Source organism: Pholis gunnellus (genome assembly GCF_910591455.1).
Source record: "Pholis gunnellus genome assembly, chromosome: 1".
In the NCBI taxonomy this organism is placed as follows: Eukaryota; Metazoa; Chordata; class Actinopteri; order Perciformes; family Pholidae; genus Pholis; species Pholis gunnellus.
The window spans coordinates 27,101,984-27,120,780 of NC_136528.1; the positions used below are offsets into that span (position 1 = coordinate 27,101,984).

At 40.3% G+C, this 18,797-nt stretch overlaps 2 protein-coding genes across 3 annotated transcripts in view; both read left to right on the forward strand.

The window, feature by feature from the left end:
* Positions 1–1,960: 1,960 nt before the first annotated feature.
* gatm (glycine amidinotransferase (L-arginine:glycine amidinotransferase)) lies at positions 1,961–6,694 on the forward strand. Its single transcript, XM_079162539.1, has 9 exons — positions 1,961–2,104; positions 2,923–3,135; positions 3,278–3,473; positions 3,936–4,126; positions 4,354–4,491; positions 4,815–4,979; positions 5,102–5,165; positions 5,255–5,371; positions 5,496–6,694. Exons 1-9 carry the CDS (start codon positions 2,036–2,038, stop codon positions 5,606–5,608), a joined length of 1,266 nt encoding a protein of 421 aa, XP_079018665.1. The 5' UTR covers positions 1,961–2,035; the 3' UTR covers positions 5,609–6,694.
* An 8,266-nt stretch (positions 6,695–14,960) lies between these two features.
* The window catches only part of pde8a (phosphodiesterase 8A), a 27,545-nt gene continuing 23,708 nt past the window's right edge, over positions 14,961–18,797 (forward strand). For both annotated transcript variants that reach the window (XM_079158111.1, XM_079158112.1), the window contains exon 1: positions 14,961–15,627. In XM_079158111.1, coding sequence (XP_079014237.1) covers positions 15,478–15,627 — 150 coding nt within the window. In that variant the 5' untranslated portion in view covers positions 14,961–15,477. The remainder of the gene's footprint in view (positions 15,628–18,797) is intronic.

An 18,797-nucleotide genomic window follows, 5' to 3' on the forward strand; every position in this document is an offset into this window, starting at 1 on the left:
AATAAAATAGCAACTGCACCTCCTTTCGTATGCGCTTGTTTCACTCATGAAACTGAAGTTGTGAGGTGTTGATTCAATAAGAACAGCTGCACTGTTATCTTGGTCTAACCATGTTTCAGTTCAAAATGGTCCAGTTTGTGCCTAACAATAAAATCATTGATTAAAAATGTTTTTCCTGACAGAGACCTGACTTTTAATAAAGCTAAATTTAACGTGTTTAAAGCTTTATTTGCCCAATTTATTTGGACAGGCTGAGGAGGAATGAATGTTAAGTTTGATACGTTTGAAGATTTAGTATTGTATAGTATTGTTTCTTCGCAGCCTCACCTTTCTTTTTCTATAAACTATCAGGACAGGAATTAAGAAGGCTATAGCTGCATACAGGGCCCCGACTTTTCCTGGAGAGAATCATTGGTGTCATTAGCCTTGTAGCCTGGATCCAGAAGATATCAATTATTGCCTTGTAGTATTTCTGCCTCTGACTTGTAGTGGAGTAGGAGTGGCATAACATGGACATTCTCAAGTACAGTACTTGAGTGAATGGTACTTTCTGCCACCGGTAATGGGACCACCCTTGTGTTAAGAGCACAGATTGGACAAGTCAGATGACTGACTGCATATGCATGTGTAGGCCTACACACACAGACACAATAAGACAATAATAATTATGAAGTTTAATCCTCGGGCCCATTTTGTGTCCACACAAAAATATTGGAAACAGGGAAACGGCAGCCCTGGCTCTGTTTGAAGGTATGAAAATCTGCAGCATCTTTTTACATCACAAAATAACATATTTCATCTTGTTTGTTTAATAACTTTAAAACATATACTTACAAAACAGCAGGTTGCAGTGTAATGGGCGGCTTATGTGTCTGGCTATTTATTGCACAGAGAAATGACTTCCTGAACTCATATCAGCCATGCATGTGTCAGCTGGATTGGATGTTTGTCTGCCCTAGCACGATGAATTGATTAATGCAGCTTTAGTTATAAATTAGGCTCACAAAGTTCTCTTTGTGACCGTCCGACTTTGTAAATGATGCTTTGGAGCTGAAGGCATCCTCGGTGCATAACCGGTGAACCCTGGGCATCAGCCTGAGATATATATATATTTTTTAGAGGGCGGGATATCAGCGGTCACTGAGGTCTTTGGGTTGTGAAACTCTTGTGAGCACAGTCCAGCAGAGCATATGGTGACACAGCCGGCGCGAGGCTATCTCTTTCTTTTGATTAAGTCTACTCCTTTCTCACCCTTCGCTGTGCTTTGACTCCCAGTGTGCTTGTTTTAATGTTCCAGAACAATGTGATGTCATTGTTAAATACTGTTAATGTTATTACACCACATTGGAGTCAAAAGAGTCAAATGAAGAAGCCTGACAAACACCCACAGATAGTAAAGCCAGTTTTTTTAGGAGATTTATTAAATGTGATTGTTTTCCTAATACAATAGACCTGTGGCCTTTTTGTGATGAACACAGGAAACATTAATAAGAGAATATTGGAAAAATACATTACTGGTAGACGTGTACTTAAATTAAATACTGAATAAATAAAATCCCTAAAAATGCTTAATGTGTTCAGCCTTTGTATGCAGTAGCAAACAAGGTGTAGCCTATTCCAATCTTCTTCTTCTCTTTTTTAAGTGTTTGAAATGTGTTTAACAGTTTTTTACGGTTCCTTAATCATTTCTTCAGCAGAAATAACATTGCTCAAGTCGCTGGTTTTGAAGGAGGGGAAAGAAATGCTCCGCACAATGAAAATAATTCTTGATACATTTTCAGACGTATGGAAACTTTTTAGCGCCTAGTAACCCAGTTGATAAGAATTTGCTGGCGTCAGGGATTGGGTTTCAGAAATGCTTTTTCGAAAGTCACGTTGACTCGCAGCATGACAGCGACCAATAGTCTAAGAGGCACGTAGACCCACCGCTATAAAGTTGGCTTTGGGCTGAGGCGTCTTCATTCATGAGCAAACTGCGAAGTGGATCCTGCGCTGCCGTTTGATTTCACTGACACGTTCACTATTACGTTGGACAATGCTGCGAGTCAGGTGTCTGAGAGGAGGTAGCAGAGGGGCCGAGGCGGCCCATCTGATCGGAACCATGGTTGGTATTGTGGTGGTTTTAATGTCTTCTTCTATTTTTTTCCTTCCAAAAATGTTAGAAAAATTTAATTTGGGGTGAGGGTGGGGGGTATAAAGAAAAAGCACATATCAGTAAACGTGAATAAAGAAAATATGTTTGACCTTTTCTTCACTGCGCTACATCTGAGCTGCTTCATTCACTTGGGATCAGTTTCATTCATTTATTGATTTTTTTGTGTGTGTGTGTGTGTGATTGAGCATTTTTGTTGAAAATACAATTTGGAGGAAGAAAAAAAACAACAACTTGAGATTATCTCAAAGAGACCTGAGTCAAAAGATAGATTTGTTTCTAACTGCTGAGAGAGTTTTTTTGGTCCTGGTCCTGGTCCTTGAGTGACAGTGAACAGCTGTTTGCCACAGATGCGCTCCCAGACTCAATTACACTGTAGCTGATCCTGAGTCAGCAGAGAGCTTTGTGTGGAGATAGCGGCTTCTTAATAGCATGTGAACTTTAGCACCAAACAAATCAGCCTTTTTGAAGCAGATATCGTTGTTATTTATCAGTTTATACTGTTTTACTCTGTTTGAATTGGCCTTTGTGTGTGTGTGAGCTGCCAGCCACGTCATTTATTTGACTATCACTTTGAATCTAACTTAAAATGTAATTATAAACAAGCAAACAGCAATGGTAACACACACATTAGTTGTATTACAACTAATATACAGATTGTATCAATATGTGTAATTTATTTTATCTGAAAAGGTTGATTAAATCTTAAAATATGCCTTTCTCAGTATCTGTAGTTTCACAAAACTGAGGGGCTTTCTTTCACTCCTCAGCTTGGCCGGGCGGTGACTGGATGGGTGCAGGGGGCCTTCCAGAGCACCTCCAGTGCAGCAGCTGCACAGCCGCGCCATGCTGTTGAACATGTTACTGAGCCCGTCCAGCAGGAGTGTCCTGTGTGCAGCTACAATGAATGGGACCCTCTTGAGGAGGTGATCGTGGGTCGCGCCGAAAACGCCTGTGTGCCTCCCTTCACTGTGGAAGTGAAAGTAAGCCATAATGTTAAGATGACTTCTGTGAGCCAGATCTCACAATGCTCGCCAGTGGGCCACTGTTGTGCAGGTAAAGAGCTGCTAAAGTGTAAGGCAATGAGATTAACTCCAGATTGTCATTTTGTGAACCTCTCCACAGGCTAACACATATGAAAAGCATTGGCCCTTCTACCAGCAGTTTGGGGGCCAGTGTTTTCCTGCGGACCACTTAAAAAAAGCTGTTGCTGAGATTGAGGAAATGTGCAATATTCTGCGCCACGAGGGCGTCACTGTGAGGAGGCCGGAGCACTTCAACTGGTCCATGGAATACACAACTCCAGACTTCACATCATCAGGTAAAGAACGAGACAAAGCAGAAGTATCACTCACTGATTAGGCTTTTCAATATGTTTTCATTCCCCATTCATATCAAAAATATGTCTAAAATGTGTGCGCAAAGAAGTAGTTCACAGCTCAAAGCCAGTAGTCCATGAAGACACAAGTACTAGTACAATGTTGACGTACTTTACTTGAGTATTTCTATTTACTGCTGATTTATTCTAATAATAATAATAATAATAATATAATAATATAACACTGACAAGGCCTATTCTACCCAACTAGTACTTTTACTTTTGACACTTTCACTTGTAGCCTACTCAAGTATTTTTATAATGTAATGCTACTTTTACTTTAGTAAATGATCTGAATACTTCTTTCGCCTGCTGGTCTCTTATTTTTCTATTATAACAGCACTCAAATTGTATTTTAAAGAATATTTGATGTAAGCTAATGTTGTATTGCTGAATCTGTTGCAGGCATGTATTCTGCCATGCCCAGAGACATCATCATGGTTGTGGGGAATGAGATTATTGAGGCTCCTATGGCCTGGAGGGCTCGCTTCTTCGAGTACAGAGCTTACAGACCTTTGATCAAGGAGTACTTCAAAAATGGTGCAAAATGGACCACTGCTCCTAAACCCACTATGGCCGATGAGCTGTATGATCAGGTGAGGCCTTATCTTGTGAGATTAGGACAGCACATGTTAAACGTTTGAAGAGTGGACTGTGTAGGACTAAGGACTAATGCTTTTTGAGGGATTTTCTTGTTTTACCTCCATTATAAAGTTAAACCTGTACTAAAACACATTGTTTAGGTTCTCCATATCACCACAGGCCTCTGCAGGCCACACACTGATCAATTGAGTGTAAATGATTACTGCGTGGGGTCTTTCAGGACTACCCCATCCGCACAGTGGAGGACAGACACAAGCTGGCTGCCGAGGGGAAGTTTGTGACCACAGAGCACGAGCCCTGCTTCGATGCTGCCGACTTTATCCGAGCTGGGAGGGACATTTTCGTCCAGAGGAGTCAGGTATGAAGGCTGTCACACTTGTGAGCACGTCTGCCGTCTGATAGGGAGGGTGACTTTTCTTAAAAGCACCCCTGGTACAAGTACTGACGTCTATAGTGTAGACGTTTTTAATGTGAGTTACGTGCAGAGTGACATGCAACATGCAGAATGAAAGATTAGATAAAGCAAGGATTTGCTTCAGCTAAACTCGAGATGGCATACAGAGAGGTCTCTGTGTGCGTGTGAACACCAATCTACCATTTATTCACTCAAAACTAATACAAGTACATACGAGTTTAAAAATATACAGCTTAAACCTCCACTGTTTTATTTTTTTTTTGCAGGTTACAAATTACATGGGAATTGAGTGGATGCGCCGCCATCTGGCTCCAGACTACAACATCCACATAATCTCATTCAAGGACCCTAACCCCATGCACATTGATGCAACTTTTAACATCATCGGGCCGGGACTGGTGCTGTCAAACCCTGATCGTCCATGTCACCAGGTACTGTAGGGCAGGAAAGGTGGCCTTTCAACTCTCACAGTGTCGTGTGCTGCCCTCTTGTGGACGGATGCTTTAACCTGGACTGCTCCACGTTCACTACTTCTCTTTGTCCTCTTCTTCAGATCGACATGTTCCAGAAGGCTGGTTGGTCTATTGTGAAACCTCCGACACCTCTCATTCCTGATGGTGTGTACTAAAAGTCATCTTTTCCTACATAAGGAAAACATTTTAAGTTGTTCCTTATAAATATACATTCCCTCTCCCTTTCTATGTAGACCACCCACTGTGGATGTCCTCCAAATGGCTGTCCATGAACGTGCTGATGTTGGGTGAGAAGCGTGTTATGGTTGACGCCAACGAGAGCACAATTCACAAAATGTTCGAGAGCCTCGGTGAGTTCCTAAAATAAAGTTGTTCCATCTTTATTTTTGCAGCATTTAAGATTCATTTCTGATCTTCCAAATCATCTGTATTAAAATACTCTGTATTTGAGGCATGAATGTGTTTTTGTTGCAGGTATCAAGACTGTAAAGGTGAATATACGCCATGCCAACTCCCTAGGTGGTGGTTTCCACTGCTGGACAACCGATGTCCGCCGCCGCGGTACCCTGGAGTCCTACTTCAATTAGTCATGCCAGAAATAGGCAGTTTTTATTGAGCTTTGAAGATTAAAGCGTCAGTTTGGAATTTTGCTTCCACTCTAGTTATCGAATCTTAATTGTCAGTCAGTTGTGTATGTACACACTAATCACAAATCTACTTCCGGCAAATTTCTTTGAAAAAGTATTTGAAATTTTTGTGTTTGGGTGTCACCCGCTGCAGCTCAAAGTCAAAGCAGTATATCGTTCAAACGTGCCTGGAACAAACTAATAATTGGGCAATCCTATGACCAAAGTTCTTTTCTGGAACTGTGTCTTTCTGCCCTAAATGAACATGTATGAATTGTTTTGACTTTGCTGTGCGTCACAGTGCCTTTGCCAACAGCTTTGTCCTGATATCTATATATCTCTATGCTTAACACATGCTTAACAGCAACAAATTAACATAACTTTACTTCAATCAGTAATCTCGATATGAACTGCATTTCTGGCCTGGCTATTGTGAAGCTGAATTGTTTATGGCTCATACATCTAAAAGTGATAACGTTGAGTACAAGGTACAATTTGGTATGTGAAAGTCATCAAACAAAGAGGAGAGAAGCTACCTCCTCATGGAAAAAACATCTTTTTCCAAAGTTTTTATAATTTTTTATTCAAACAAATGTATAAAAGTTGTGAAGTAGGTAATTAAACAATATAAATTTCTTATCTCTAGTATATTGTTTTGTAAAGATTTTAATTGATTTAACAGACAAAGTTCTATTTATATTTTTCATACTCTTGATTCGATTATATATTTACTTAAAAAGTTTGCAGCCCATATCAGATATTGTGTACCTTTTGCTTTTTCTCCTATTGCAAATCTGGGCCAGTTATATGCTGCTCGTCATTCTCACTGAACTGATCGGCTGCTTCTGTGTGCAAAGCAAATATGCCTAAAGAATGAAACATGTTTTGTGGTGAAGATGTTTTGTGATTTCTTTGCTGCCTCGTATATAGGATGTTGAAGTCTTGAGATTTATTTTAATACAATGAATCCAAGGGAAGCTTTGGCTCAGCAGATGAATGCAAGTTATGTTTTGTATTATGCAACACCATTAAATGTAATTAAAAAGAGTTGTGTGTCAGTTTTTTTATTTTATTATTTGTTAATTTCACACATTCGTGTTTGTTAAGTGTAAACGTATTGCAGCTTTGCATATCTCAAGTGGTGCGAGAAGTACTGAGATATTTTACTGAATCAAAAGTGTAAAGACACCAAGTTAAAAGGAGTTCATTACAAGTAAAAGTCCTGCAGTCAAAAGAGTATTATCAGCATCAATGCACTTTAAGTATCAAAAGGAAAAGTACTCATTACACAGAGTGAGTCCTTTCATAATGTTATATCTGTTTTGTATATTATTGAAATATTTATGTGTTAGCAGCATTTTTAATCTCAAAGGGGAGTTATTTAACTGCTTCACATACTGTTAAGCGGTTTTATTTTACATATATTATATATTTTAGAGGCTGTTCATATATTTTTTAAACATTTAATCTGAAACATAACTTGTAACTTAAGTAATCAATTAAATGCTGAGTATAAAGTAGCATCAAATGGAAAAACCTGAGTGAAGGTACATCATATGGTAAAACGTCTTATACCACACATTTAGGTCAGTGAGGGTCTGTGACACCTCTAAGTCTGTAAACATTAACCAGGCTGGTCAGCGGGAGAAATATTGCATCATATATCGTTATGTAAACCGGACCACTGCAGATACAAATAGAAATGGTGACTTTACTGTAACGATTAAAAAGTTCACTGCTTTATTTTTTCATTACTTTTTTTTAAGAAGAAGGCAGAGTCTTCAGATTGATTCTATTAAGTTGAAGGTTTGTAGTCAGAGGTGCTATTTTCAGGTAATTAATGCACCAAACTATAAACGTAGGTGAAATGTGTAATGAACAATTGATGAAGTGACACAGTAAAAGACAAAATAACAGTCTCAAGATCCGCAGTATCAAAATATTGTTATGTAAGTGGTGCTCATAAATAATCACTCACATTTGACTTAATGTATTTACTGTACTGTCTCATACTGTATTCTGCCATGTAATGGATATTCTGCATGATGAGTACTTCATACCTTTGATACTAAAAGTTTTGATCCGAATACTTTTGTCCTTTCATTAAACTAATAATAAGTTAAACTTTGACTGAAGATCTTTTACTTGTAAAAGAGTATTTCTACACTGTAAGTATTACTTTGACTTAAGTAAAAGGTCTGAGTATTTCTTCCTCCACTGCTGATGAGTAAACAACTACTTGAGGATTACTCTGCAGTCAGGAGTAGCCCACATTTTAGGGGACAGAGTCTGTATTCATAATTTCCTCAATCTGATTAAACTTTTTCAGACCTGACATCATACGCCTTCATTGGGAGCACAACAGCGTGCTGCCAGCAGACGCATCCTGGCTATGTGCGGACCCTCTGACGCTGGGCACAAGTACGCTGCCTATTTAACGGCTTCACCTTTGTCACAATGTGGTCCTGATCAGGCGCTGCAGGGTGAACGCTATGAGGCTACAGCTGTGGCCTGAGACGATCCTGCGGCTGCCTCCTGCACCGATGAATCACATTCAGAATCATCCTCTGGATTGAAGGTGACTGTGTGTCAGTGACAGGTTCACTAGAAGCCAAGTCGCTTCTCTTCACAGCTGTTCAGTCTTTTTGTTTTTCCCTGCTTCTATGTAAGCCTAGTCTTCTGCAGATGGATTGCTTGTTTGCACAGCTGCCTAATTACGTAATACTGCGGCTGCCTCAACAACTGCTCTAAAAAGGAGAATTGATTGGGATCTGGTAATGATTAGGCTTAAATGTCTGCGGGAAAGCAGCCGTCATCTTCTCATATTCCCGTGACTATGTGTGACTTGACTATGTCTGAATTAGGTCCCGAACAGTCAGCCAGAGAGGATCCACACGTTCGAATCTGAAGCTTTACAGGTGGTCAAGTTGTCTCACAGAAATGTTTTTCTTTACCCATATTGGGACAAACAACAGTTTGTGGTGGTAATATAATAGAAAACATGAGTAATAGAAAAGAGAAATGATATTGATCCCCTTTCTGGAAGCAGTAAATAACCTCATCTTTCAAACGTCATGCCCCGAGTTTGTAACGCAGGATTTCTGTTATGAATTTGTGGATTTCCTTCCAGGACTTGACAGATATTTAACAGCTGTTTTCACAGGCTGGATTGTTCTACCCATGAAGAGTAAAGTGACCTTTAAGTGTAAAAATGGTTTGAGTAACTCTTTCATGTGTTGATTTATATCCAATCATATGTTTTATGACAAATTAGAACATTTACAAAACAGCAAAAACTGAATAAAACATGATTTTGTGAGACGAATGTTCAATAAAAGTCCTTGGCTTCCCAATCTAAATATAGCCTCAAGGTAACAGGAGTCATAACACTATCACCTATATACAGTAGCTAACTCACTGTAATATGAGCATGATATTCAATGGGAAGCTTTGTTGTTACACTTTTATGAAAACATTTTGTCAAAATGGCTCATGCGTATCGTTCCTCTGTTTGTCATCCAAACAACACGATGTTCTTTGCGGATTCCCCGCATGTCCGTTTGTCTTTTAAACGACCATCTTTTTTTGTTTGGTTACAGGAAGTTGGAGTAATGTTCATTTGAATCATTTATGATTCCGGACTATAAAGCTTTGACCCTGAGCAGAAAGGACAGATGATCCTGAGTTCATCCACGTCAGTTAGGTTTCATGCACTCACTTTAATCTAATGATTTGAACAAGGTGTCCTTTAAATTGTCTGTTGAAAACTGGATTGAAGGTTTGCGCGGTATCATGGCCAAGTACCGCTTGTTGATCAAAGATAGGCTACTGCGAGCACAATGCGTGCAGACAACACATACCATCTTCATTTCAAAATCTTAATAGATACTCGAGTCACTGCCAAATGCTACGCGGCCCAGTTAACACTATTGTCTGCCGTCATATCCAGGCGGTTAGGTAGTCATTTTACAGAACAAGGCAGAAATGTAGACGCCTTGGGCATTAAAAACAAAACACTGTTTTTGTTTTGTTGTAATATTTGCATTAAAATTGAAATAATTTAATAGTTTACTGCCTTCAGAAGAAAACGTCCAAACACTTTTTTAAATGTTATTATACAACATTTGGTCACAGTTGACGGTAGAGAGCAACAGATGTTTTAGACATGTTTTAGATAACAAGAAAAGATTAAGATGTATCTTAATTATCAAATAATTGTATCAAACCCCTAAAGTTATATCAAGACTTGTGTGGAGAGGTACAAACTTTTTTTAAATATGTGCTGTATATTCTGTTATGGTAACATGAATACATTTAAAGTCACTATTTGTAGAATATGGAAATTCACTCATTTGGCGCCCCCTTGTGGATAAGAAAAGACACTGAAGTACACTTCACTGCACTCTACGGCCCAATCCCAATGTCCCCCCTAAACCCTCAAACCCTGAACCCTCAAGGATTTACTGACGTCACCTGGTAAGTGGTTGAGTGTGAGAGGCTGTGAGGGCTTGAGATGGTGTAATTAGGAATGGGACAGCACTTTGCTGCAACATATCACGTTTACCATGAAAACGACAACAAATATGATGTATAATTGTGTGTATTTATTTTATATTTTTTACTCCCTGATTTGAACGTCTTAAGGCTCTTTCCTCACAAGATGAGAGGTCATTTCAGATAATCTATTTACTCATTTTTGTCAAAACGGCTTCAATGACAAAATCAAATATTTGATAAATAAATAAATATCCTCTGATTTATTTTGCATTCCATCTTTAACCCTTAATGTTTCTGTGTAAATTTAATAAGACAGGCTGAACACCCGTGCATACCGTAATCATACGGTTAGATTCCGGCTGACGACTCTTAAACAGCAATGTTCTCATTCCAATGCAATCATGCAGACAAAATGCCAAAACTACTCCAACAGTGGGTAGCCTCTTAAGATGATCTACAATCAAGCAATGGAAATGTTGGACAGTATGCCAATAAGATCACAGCATTGCCATGTTCTTAAGAAATTAAATATAAGTTGTGATCATTTTCTTAAGTAAGCTAATCACTCATAATAACTAGGCTTCACAGGCTCAATGACCTTGTTGTTCCACTCAGAGCTTCGGGTTCTGTGACTGGGATCAATTAAAACTCAAACTGAATCCGACTTTGAAGAGGGATCAGTCATGTAGTCATGCATGATCTGGTGCTTCTTGTTTTATATTGCTTTATTGTATTAATTGGTGTCTTTTTTTTCTGAAATGTTTTTAATGTACGTATCTATTGCAGAGTTTGTGTTTAGCATGTCTCCTGTGTATTTATTGTTACGTTTTAGGTCTATTAAAGGCCCATCTAGGGACGGGCATTGCAAATAAGCTTCTGCTATAATGCTCTGGTGTGTCATACAAATGAATATTAAATATATATACATATACACATACACACACAAGCTTTCTCTGACTCTCTGAACATTAGAAGAAACATTATTGCAGCGGTACAAACCAACCAGTTTCTTGTGCAGCTCCTTTCAAGATTTTCCTTCCAGGGCTTCTTGATTTCCTGTTACAGTCACAGATAGAACAAGGAAGGTGACGTAGGACAGGAAAATGAACTAGGGCTCAACTCCTTTCAGTGAATGGTATAATGGAGCACTTGGGCTTCTTACACTATGACCACAGGCTTCTTCAGCTGCCTAAAACATACTTTATACGCCCAGGATACATAAGCTATCTTTACGTGGGAATGTTCTACTACAACTACAAATCCATTCACCACTATTGTAGAAGAGAGTGAGAAGAGTCTCAAAAATTCTTCAAAATAACACCTGCAAATAACACGGAAACTATGAAATACAACCATTGTTAAGTAGGAAAAATGTTTCCTAATTTGGTTGACGTTACTCTTCAAAGAAAACTGTCTTCTATCTGTCTGCTACTGTGAAAATGCTGATGTTTACAGCTTCTGGACGATGTGACATCCAGATGTTTGTTTACTGCCTGCAAAATACTGGTTTAGAAATATCAATAACTAAATTAATTTCACCCGCCAAATCCAAGCTAATTCTGATGAAGGTTATGGGAATAATCGCAGTTTATAGGTAGTTCAGCTTTATCTTTGGTTTATTAGTTGGAGGGAAATCAAAAAGGTTTTGGCCTGATTGGAGGCTGAATATTAATATTGACATTCAAAGTCTAATATCAGAAATGCAGATGTTTGTTCTACACCAAAAAGCTATTTTTACAACAGAAGACTTTTCAAATGTACTGTACGAGCTTAAGTCAATATCATGCTAATTTTCCTATAACAACTCAATGCTGTGATCTTTATTTGGTTTGTGTACTTTAGGTGACAAACAATCAACAGTGACATATTCCAAAGGAATTTGATCAGGACAATTGGAAAAGACACGACTGACACAAAAATGAACATATCGTGTACACAAAACCTGCTGCTGACAGTAAACCACATACACAATGAAACACCTTTCCTACAGTGGCCCAACTAGAGAAGCAGCACAAAGTACGGTGGTGATAACGGATAAACACACCTAAACGACAGAAGTGCCAAAAAGGCAACAGTCAACATGTCATCCCCTCATGAACAATGCAGCCAGTGAAAGCTTAGAAAGAATTGAACATGATCTGTCAGTGAATTTGTTTATATTCTGTCATCAGTCATCTCCAACATAGATTTTATTTAACACTTACATTCATTGGATCAAACTGGTGTGTTTTTGTTTTATAAGAGCAATACAACATTTGAGGCTGTGATTTTGAAGTTGGTTTAAAGTGGTTTGGTTTTTTGTTTGACGCCCTGTCTAAAGAAACTTACCACATCCTCGTATGAATAATTGCTTAAAGCTCAATAAAGCAATTGTTATTGAAACTAATATTGAACAGATACATTTACTTATAAAGGTCAGTTTACTTGTCATCGGGAGCACTACTCTGCCTGAGTCTTAGAAAACACTCCTGGTGATCAGGTTTATCTTAATTAGGCCTTGAAGACTACATGAAAGACAGGGGTGTCTAGAGAGAGGGGGTCTAATGAAAACATGCTATTTGTTGCATTATGGGAAACGTAGGATCCCACATTTTTGGAGCTTATCGGGACTACAGTCAGGACATCTCTACCTCTTGGTTTCTGATCATTCCTTTCCTTCTCCGTCTCTTGCAAGCCAGCTTTATCAAAGGGTAGTACTACATTGTTGGAGTACTCCTTTAAAATAATCTACGCCTTAAATGTTACCTTGTATACTGTAATGCTCACGCTCCGTCTGTGTTGCACACTCAGTGTCTTCAACTGAGACGCGTCAAGTGACAGAATGCTTTGTGATGCCAGTTCCACATTATGGCCTGATTTTAGCATCAAAGAAGTGTTAAAAACAGTGTTGCTGTGACATGGTTTGTCCACCAGAGGGCGATAACAAGTTTAACTTTCAACTATAAAATGTTCTGCTCAGCTCATATCTTGTTCACAATAACCAAAATAAAAAAAGGGAAAATGGCCCATATATTCACGCTCCTATATATCAACACATCAGCCTTGGCTCACTGCTTGTTAATACAGAAATATAAAATTCCTGATGTTATTAGGGGGTGGAATGGATGATTTTTTCCCCCAAATTATTTAGCTGTTTTGTTTGCTTGAGAAACTGAAACAAATCAAAAGTTAGTTTTAAAACAGGAAATCGCATCACCTGACAGACCTAAATCCCCACAAGCGACACATGTCTCTAAAAGACTCCGGACTCTTTAACTAGTCAAAACAAAACTGATAAGGGGCAAAAAATAAACCATGCAGTCGAGTCACTATGGCAAAATGTGCTCCTAGAGACGTCTACTGCAACAGGAACGACAGGAGAGGAGGTTCTGAGTTGTCTGTGTGTCTGTCTGTCTGGACAGATATCGTCTCTGCAATAGCATCATAAGCGTGCAAGACGCAGTCACGAAACTTTAAATGTGTGTAGCTGAGATTTAAAAAAAAAGGCAAGGGGGTTAGAAAGTAGTGTGGGGATTTTATTAATATTGCACGATAGCAAACAAAATGCTTTGGGATTTTAAATATGAATAATTTGTCATTACAGTGTAGATCATTCATGTATATGGCTGTATGTTTTTTGTCAAATAAGGTGCCTTTAAATGTAATTTATTTTGGCCCAGTGGGTTTTCAAAAAAGCTCTGACATTCGACCGGAGGTTTTACTGGGTGTTCAAAAGCGCTCAACTTCCGCCGTAAATTGTGTTGCTGTGCCGCACATATAACCGTGAAACCCCCCAACAAAAAACAGCGTTAGCCCGGTTTACATGTGTGCAATCTGCAGAAAACGTTGAGACATCTTATTACCTACAACCAGCTCCGTGTTCGTCTGAGCGAGTCCGTTTTCCTGCTTTCAAAGTTCCCACGGAAAGCGGAGGACCACCCAGCGGAGCCGAGCACGACGCCGATTAGCTGCGCGGAGCTCATTTGCATTAACGTCAGTAAAGGCTGTAGGTCAATCCTTGCGGGTGCTTTTATTGGATGTGCCGCTGTCAAGCAGTGCTGAAGAATTGGAAGGGCAAACGCCAGAAAAGGCAGAGAAAAGACAAACATCAAATCAGCATTATGTAGCTCAGTCCTGCCTTACCTCCGCTCGGTCACCGCGAACAGTCCTGCCGTCCCCGATTTCACATCCGAAACTTGTGGACACGGAGCGGTCCTATTTTTTTTATTTATTTATTTATTACATTTTTTTTTTTTTTTGATTTTTCTCTGTGTCTCTCAAGCGATTGCATTCTCCAGAGGCAGTACCTCCACATATTGGGCTACAATATGACAGCCTCTACATCCCTTTTTCCCTCCAGAATGAGAGAAAACCGTGGAGCCTGGTGACACTGTAGCCAACTGCGCCCGGGTTTGGACCTCTTATATCAGGCGGATCATCCTCAGCCGGGCAGCGGATGTCTGAATGGAGATTTGCAAGCCATCCAGCAAGATTTCCCCGCTTCCTAAATTAGCGAATGTGGGCTGATAAATGGAGTTTTCTGTCGGACTACATAATGGCATTATGTTTCACGGAGGGTGCTTGACATCGGAGCGACCGGACAGAATAACACCCCGCAGTGTGAATATTTCAGCCTGTTGATGATGAACCGCACAGGACTGGAGCAAAGTGTTGTGAGAACCGGTTTATGGCCCGTGTCTTGAGCTGAAGTGGCCAACCAGATTGTTTAAGAGAGAGGGCGAGGGGTGGGGGGGGGGGGGGGGGAGACAGAAGAAGAAGAAAAAAATAGCATAATTTTGATGGCTCCGGGGTGGGGGGAGGACGACTACACATAAAACCTTGGACTCAAATTATGGATACAACTATTGCATGAAGCTGGCGGGGGACTGCGTGGTGTGTCTTTTGAGGCCCAGGCTACTTGAGAACAGTGAAGTTGAGAGAAATGAGAAAACGGTGATGTGGTACGAAGAAGGAGAGAATAGGAGCCAGAGAGAGGGATACAAATCGCCCAGGGGGATCTGAGCAGCTCAGCTGAAGAATACTGGAATCCAAGTTTCCAAGGATAAGATAGCTGCTTTGATTAAGGACCTCCAATTAACTTCCATGTGAAAGAGAGAGGGAGGAAATCAGCTTCCTGGTCAGGGGGTGGGGGATAGAGAGATATATTATTCATGCCTTGTGTTAGAGCCATTGGAGAACCGGCTTTGCTGTGGCCTAGATGATACATATATATGTAGTAAAATTGTAAACCTTAAGAGGAAGAGTGGACCTTAACAAACAAAAAGAAAGGGCGAATGACACTCTGGTAGCCTCAAAGTAAAGCACTTGCGCAAAAGGCTGAAGTGGGTTGAAGCATGGGCTGTGCTTCAAGTATTCATATCTCTGATAGGGTGGTCTACCACAGTGGAAAAGAGTCCGAGGATTCCCACTCAACCCAGCAGACTAATACCACTCAGCATCAAGGAAATCCTGCCTCGGGACTACCCCTAAAACTGAGCTGCAAGGTGAGGGAACCTACATTCATTACATTCACAGTGACACTGGAACAAAATGTGTGTGTGTGTGTGTGGGGGGGCTTTTCCATAATAGAAAATGATAATGGCGTTTAGGACACCAAACAACCAGATTTCTAAAACTTCTATCATTTCTTAATGACAATAAATGACCTTAAAAAGGGTAAAAACAACAATTATTGACTACTATTTTTGACTATTGAGTACAACAGGCATAACCTACCTGCATTACCTTTTTTTTAAAAGTCATTCGAAACCATTTCTATCTTTCACATACCGATTTTGATGCTTTTTTAATTTAGAGGAACTAAGCCACGGTACACACTCAGTTAAAGGTTGTGGGGTCACAGGCCTCCACACTCCCCTGAGTTCTTGTTCTCTTTGTAGTTTTTATGGAAGAGCCACGATAAAGCAAACATTTGTGGCGGTTTTCAGCTGCTTCTTCAGATGTACGTGATCTGCACGATGCACTTCATACAACCAGAATCTGACCTCTATAGTCAAACACTGTTCAGTTGACAGAGCTTTGGCCTCGGCTTCACTGTGCTACCAGCTCTTCCAGAGGATGTCCTCTAATATCGAGGAGGCCTAAAGTTTGTGTTTCAAGCAAAAATTGAGACCATTAGTTTGAAAGTGTAAGGCGGACAGGCATATCTGAATGGCAAGTAGGAGCAGGTATTGAAAAGGATTGAGTGACAGAACAGCAAAAAGTTTGCCATCAGTGCGTTACATCACCGCAAATAATTACTCTAACGGAGGAGAACCAAATGTGCTGAGCCTGCTTTGATGCAGGGACCAAATAGGTGCTTCTAATCAAGATGATGGTGATTATTGTGGTATTTGTGTATTGTGTAAGGGGTCACACAAGCGCAACCTATCACTATGATTCAGACTAACAGGCCGATGTGCGTTTGGAGGTGAGAAAGATGGAATTTGTTGCAGCAGACTAAGACGTCAAGATCCTTGTTTTCAAAAGGCCTCATCCCGTTTGTAGAAAAGTGAGTAATCAAGCAATATTGATTTGAGAACAGTTATTCCATCTCTAAATGAAGAATAATTATGTGGAGGCCTCGGAGCAGTGGCACACAGGAAGCTCGTACGGTAATGTTTGCATGTTCATCTGCAGACGTCTGCAAACACAAAACATCCGTCGAGAAACAAAAAAGGGAAAAAGTGTGATCTTGTAAATTTAGTAGTGCATAAGTGCGTCGGTTGTTGCCATGTGTGCATTTGTCTGACAAACCGCAGGCTATTTGAGGGCCTCTGTCAAGCTGAATTTTGTGGCCAAATGTCAGTGCAGGATGCAGTGAGAAGTGAGTGTGACAGATGCCGCCATGTCAAGACGCCCACTGTGCCTTTGATTGAATTAGTCCCCTGATTGAGTTAGACTAATGGTATGCAAATCTCCATCGGCTGGAAATGGTTAATCCCTGTTCTCTGAGGTGTCATCTTTAACGTCCTTGCCCCCCAGCGAGGGGCCGGCTTTATTGTTACCATAAACAATAACATAACTTTCATCAAAAAAAAAAAATCAGCTTGCCGGGATTTGCCCAAGGCTCAGTGAAACATGCCGCTGCTGCTCGTCATAGCTCTTTTGAATTCTTCTCCCCTTAAGCGATCAATAACGGCCATTGATTGCTCTGGAATTATGTGTGTTCATGCACCACCTAGATTTAATAAAACCTTTTGCAACACATTGCCAAATAAAACACAAATTTCTTGCATATAATCCGGAACACAATGGTGAATGGAGACTTCGAGAGATGTCACTGCTTTTGTAACGGTGGCGCCGCACTGGACTGTTGGTCGGATGAAACGTGAGGTTGTGAGAACTTGAAGTCACATTAGGCTTAAGGAAAATAGAATTGTTCACTATTTTCAGATCAAACGACGAGGAAATGGGCAGACTACTCAGTAATGAAAATAATCATTAGTTTTGGCCTTAGTAGAAAGTACATTAGATCAACATCATCTCAAATAGTTGGTGTGTGTATAATTATTATGCGTTTGTGCTACAATAAAGTGCACAAGTTGAGCGTATTACAAAACTGAATAAAGCAAATGTTTGCTTGTATATTTAGAGAGAGAGAGAGAGAGAGAGAGAGAGAGAGAGAGAGAGAGAGAGAGAGAGAGAGAGAGAGAGAGAGGAGAGAGAGGAGAGAGAGGAGAGAGAGACGAGAGAGAAGATGAGAGAGAGAGGGAGGAGAGAGAGAAGAGAGGGAGAGAGAGAGGGGGAGGAGGGAGAGAGAGAGAGGGGAGAGAGAGAGAGAGAGAGAGAGAGAGAGAGAGAGAGAGAGAGAGAGAATGTGCAGGCGTCTACAGTGTGAGAAAGATTCAACAGAAGTTTGGGAGTATGATGTGAGTCTTTGTCAAGGGTACGTTACCATCTGGGCTGCTCTGGCGATGATAAGGCTCAAGTACAAGGTCCTGTGATAGTGGGCTTTTTTTTTGTTTGTATGTGTGTACGGCTAAACAGACATAGAAAAACTTCTGCCAAACACAAAACCATTTATCTGGCCTTGACTTTTCCCGTCTGATTGCCCCCACTCAAGGAAATCAAGCAGCCCCCCCACGAACAGCAAATGTAGAATCAGTTTTACCGTTACCTCTTACTATAAATGGAAAAAGGGCAATAAAAGGTGCTAAGCTTATAAGTATCTGGAGAGTAATAGCATCTCGCTCGCTGTCTGATTCCACCCTCTGCGAGCATTAACATAAGTGGTGGAATCACTCAGCCGTACCTCAGACTTCCTCCATTAAACCCTCCCATCCCCAGAAGTGACAACGCACACAAGGCTGCTTTTCTAAACCAAAGCATCGGATGGGGAAACACTTAACTGTTGCTAGAACTCGCAGCACAGAACTTTGAAAAAAAAAAGAAAGGTTTTTGAAGCGAACACCTCATATAATATGTCTTAGAGTGTGTAGTGAAGATATGATACACCGCTGACCTGGACGGCCTCTCTCCATTTGTCAGTTTTCTCTCCCACTGTTTTTGTGTGTGCTCTCGGGTCAGTGTGTGTGTTTAGTCTAAGTTGAGAGTCATTGGGTAATTTATTCCAGAGGAGGGCAAAGGCTCAGCATGGTGATGAATTAATCCACTGTGCTTTCTGGCTGAGAAGAGGGAGACTGATATTGGCTCTTTTTCGTCCTCTCTCTAT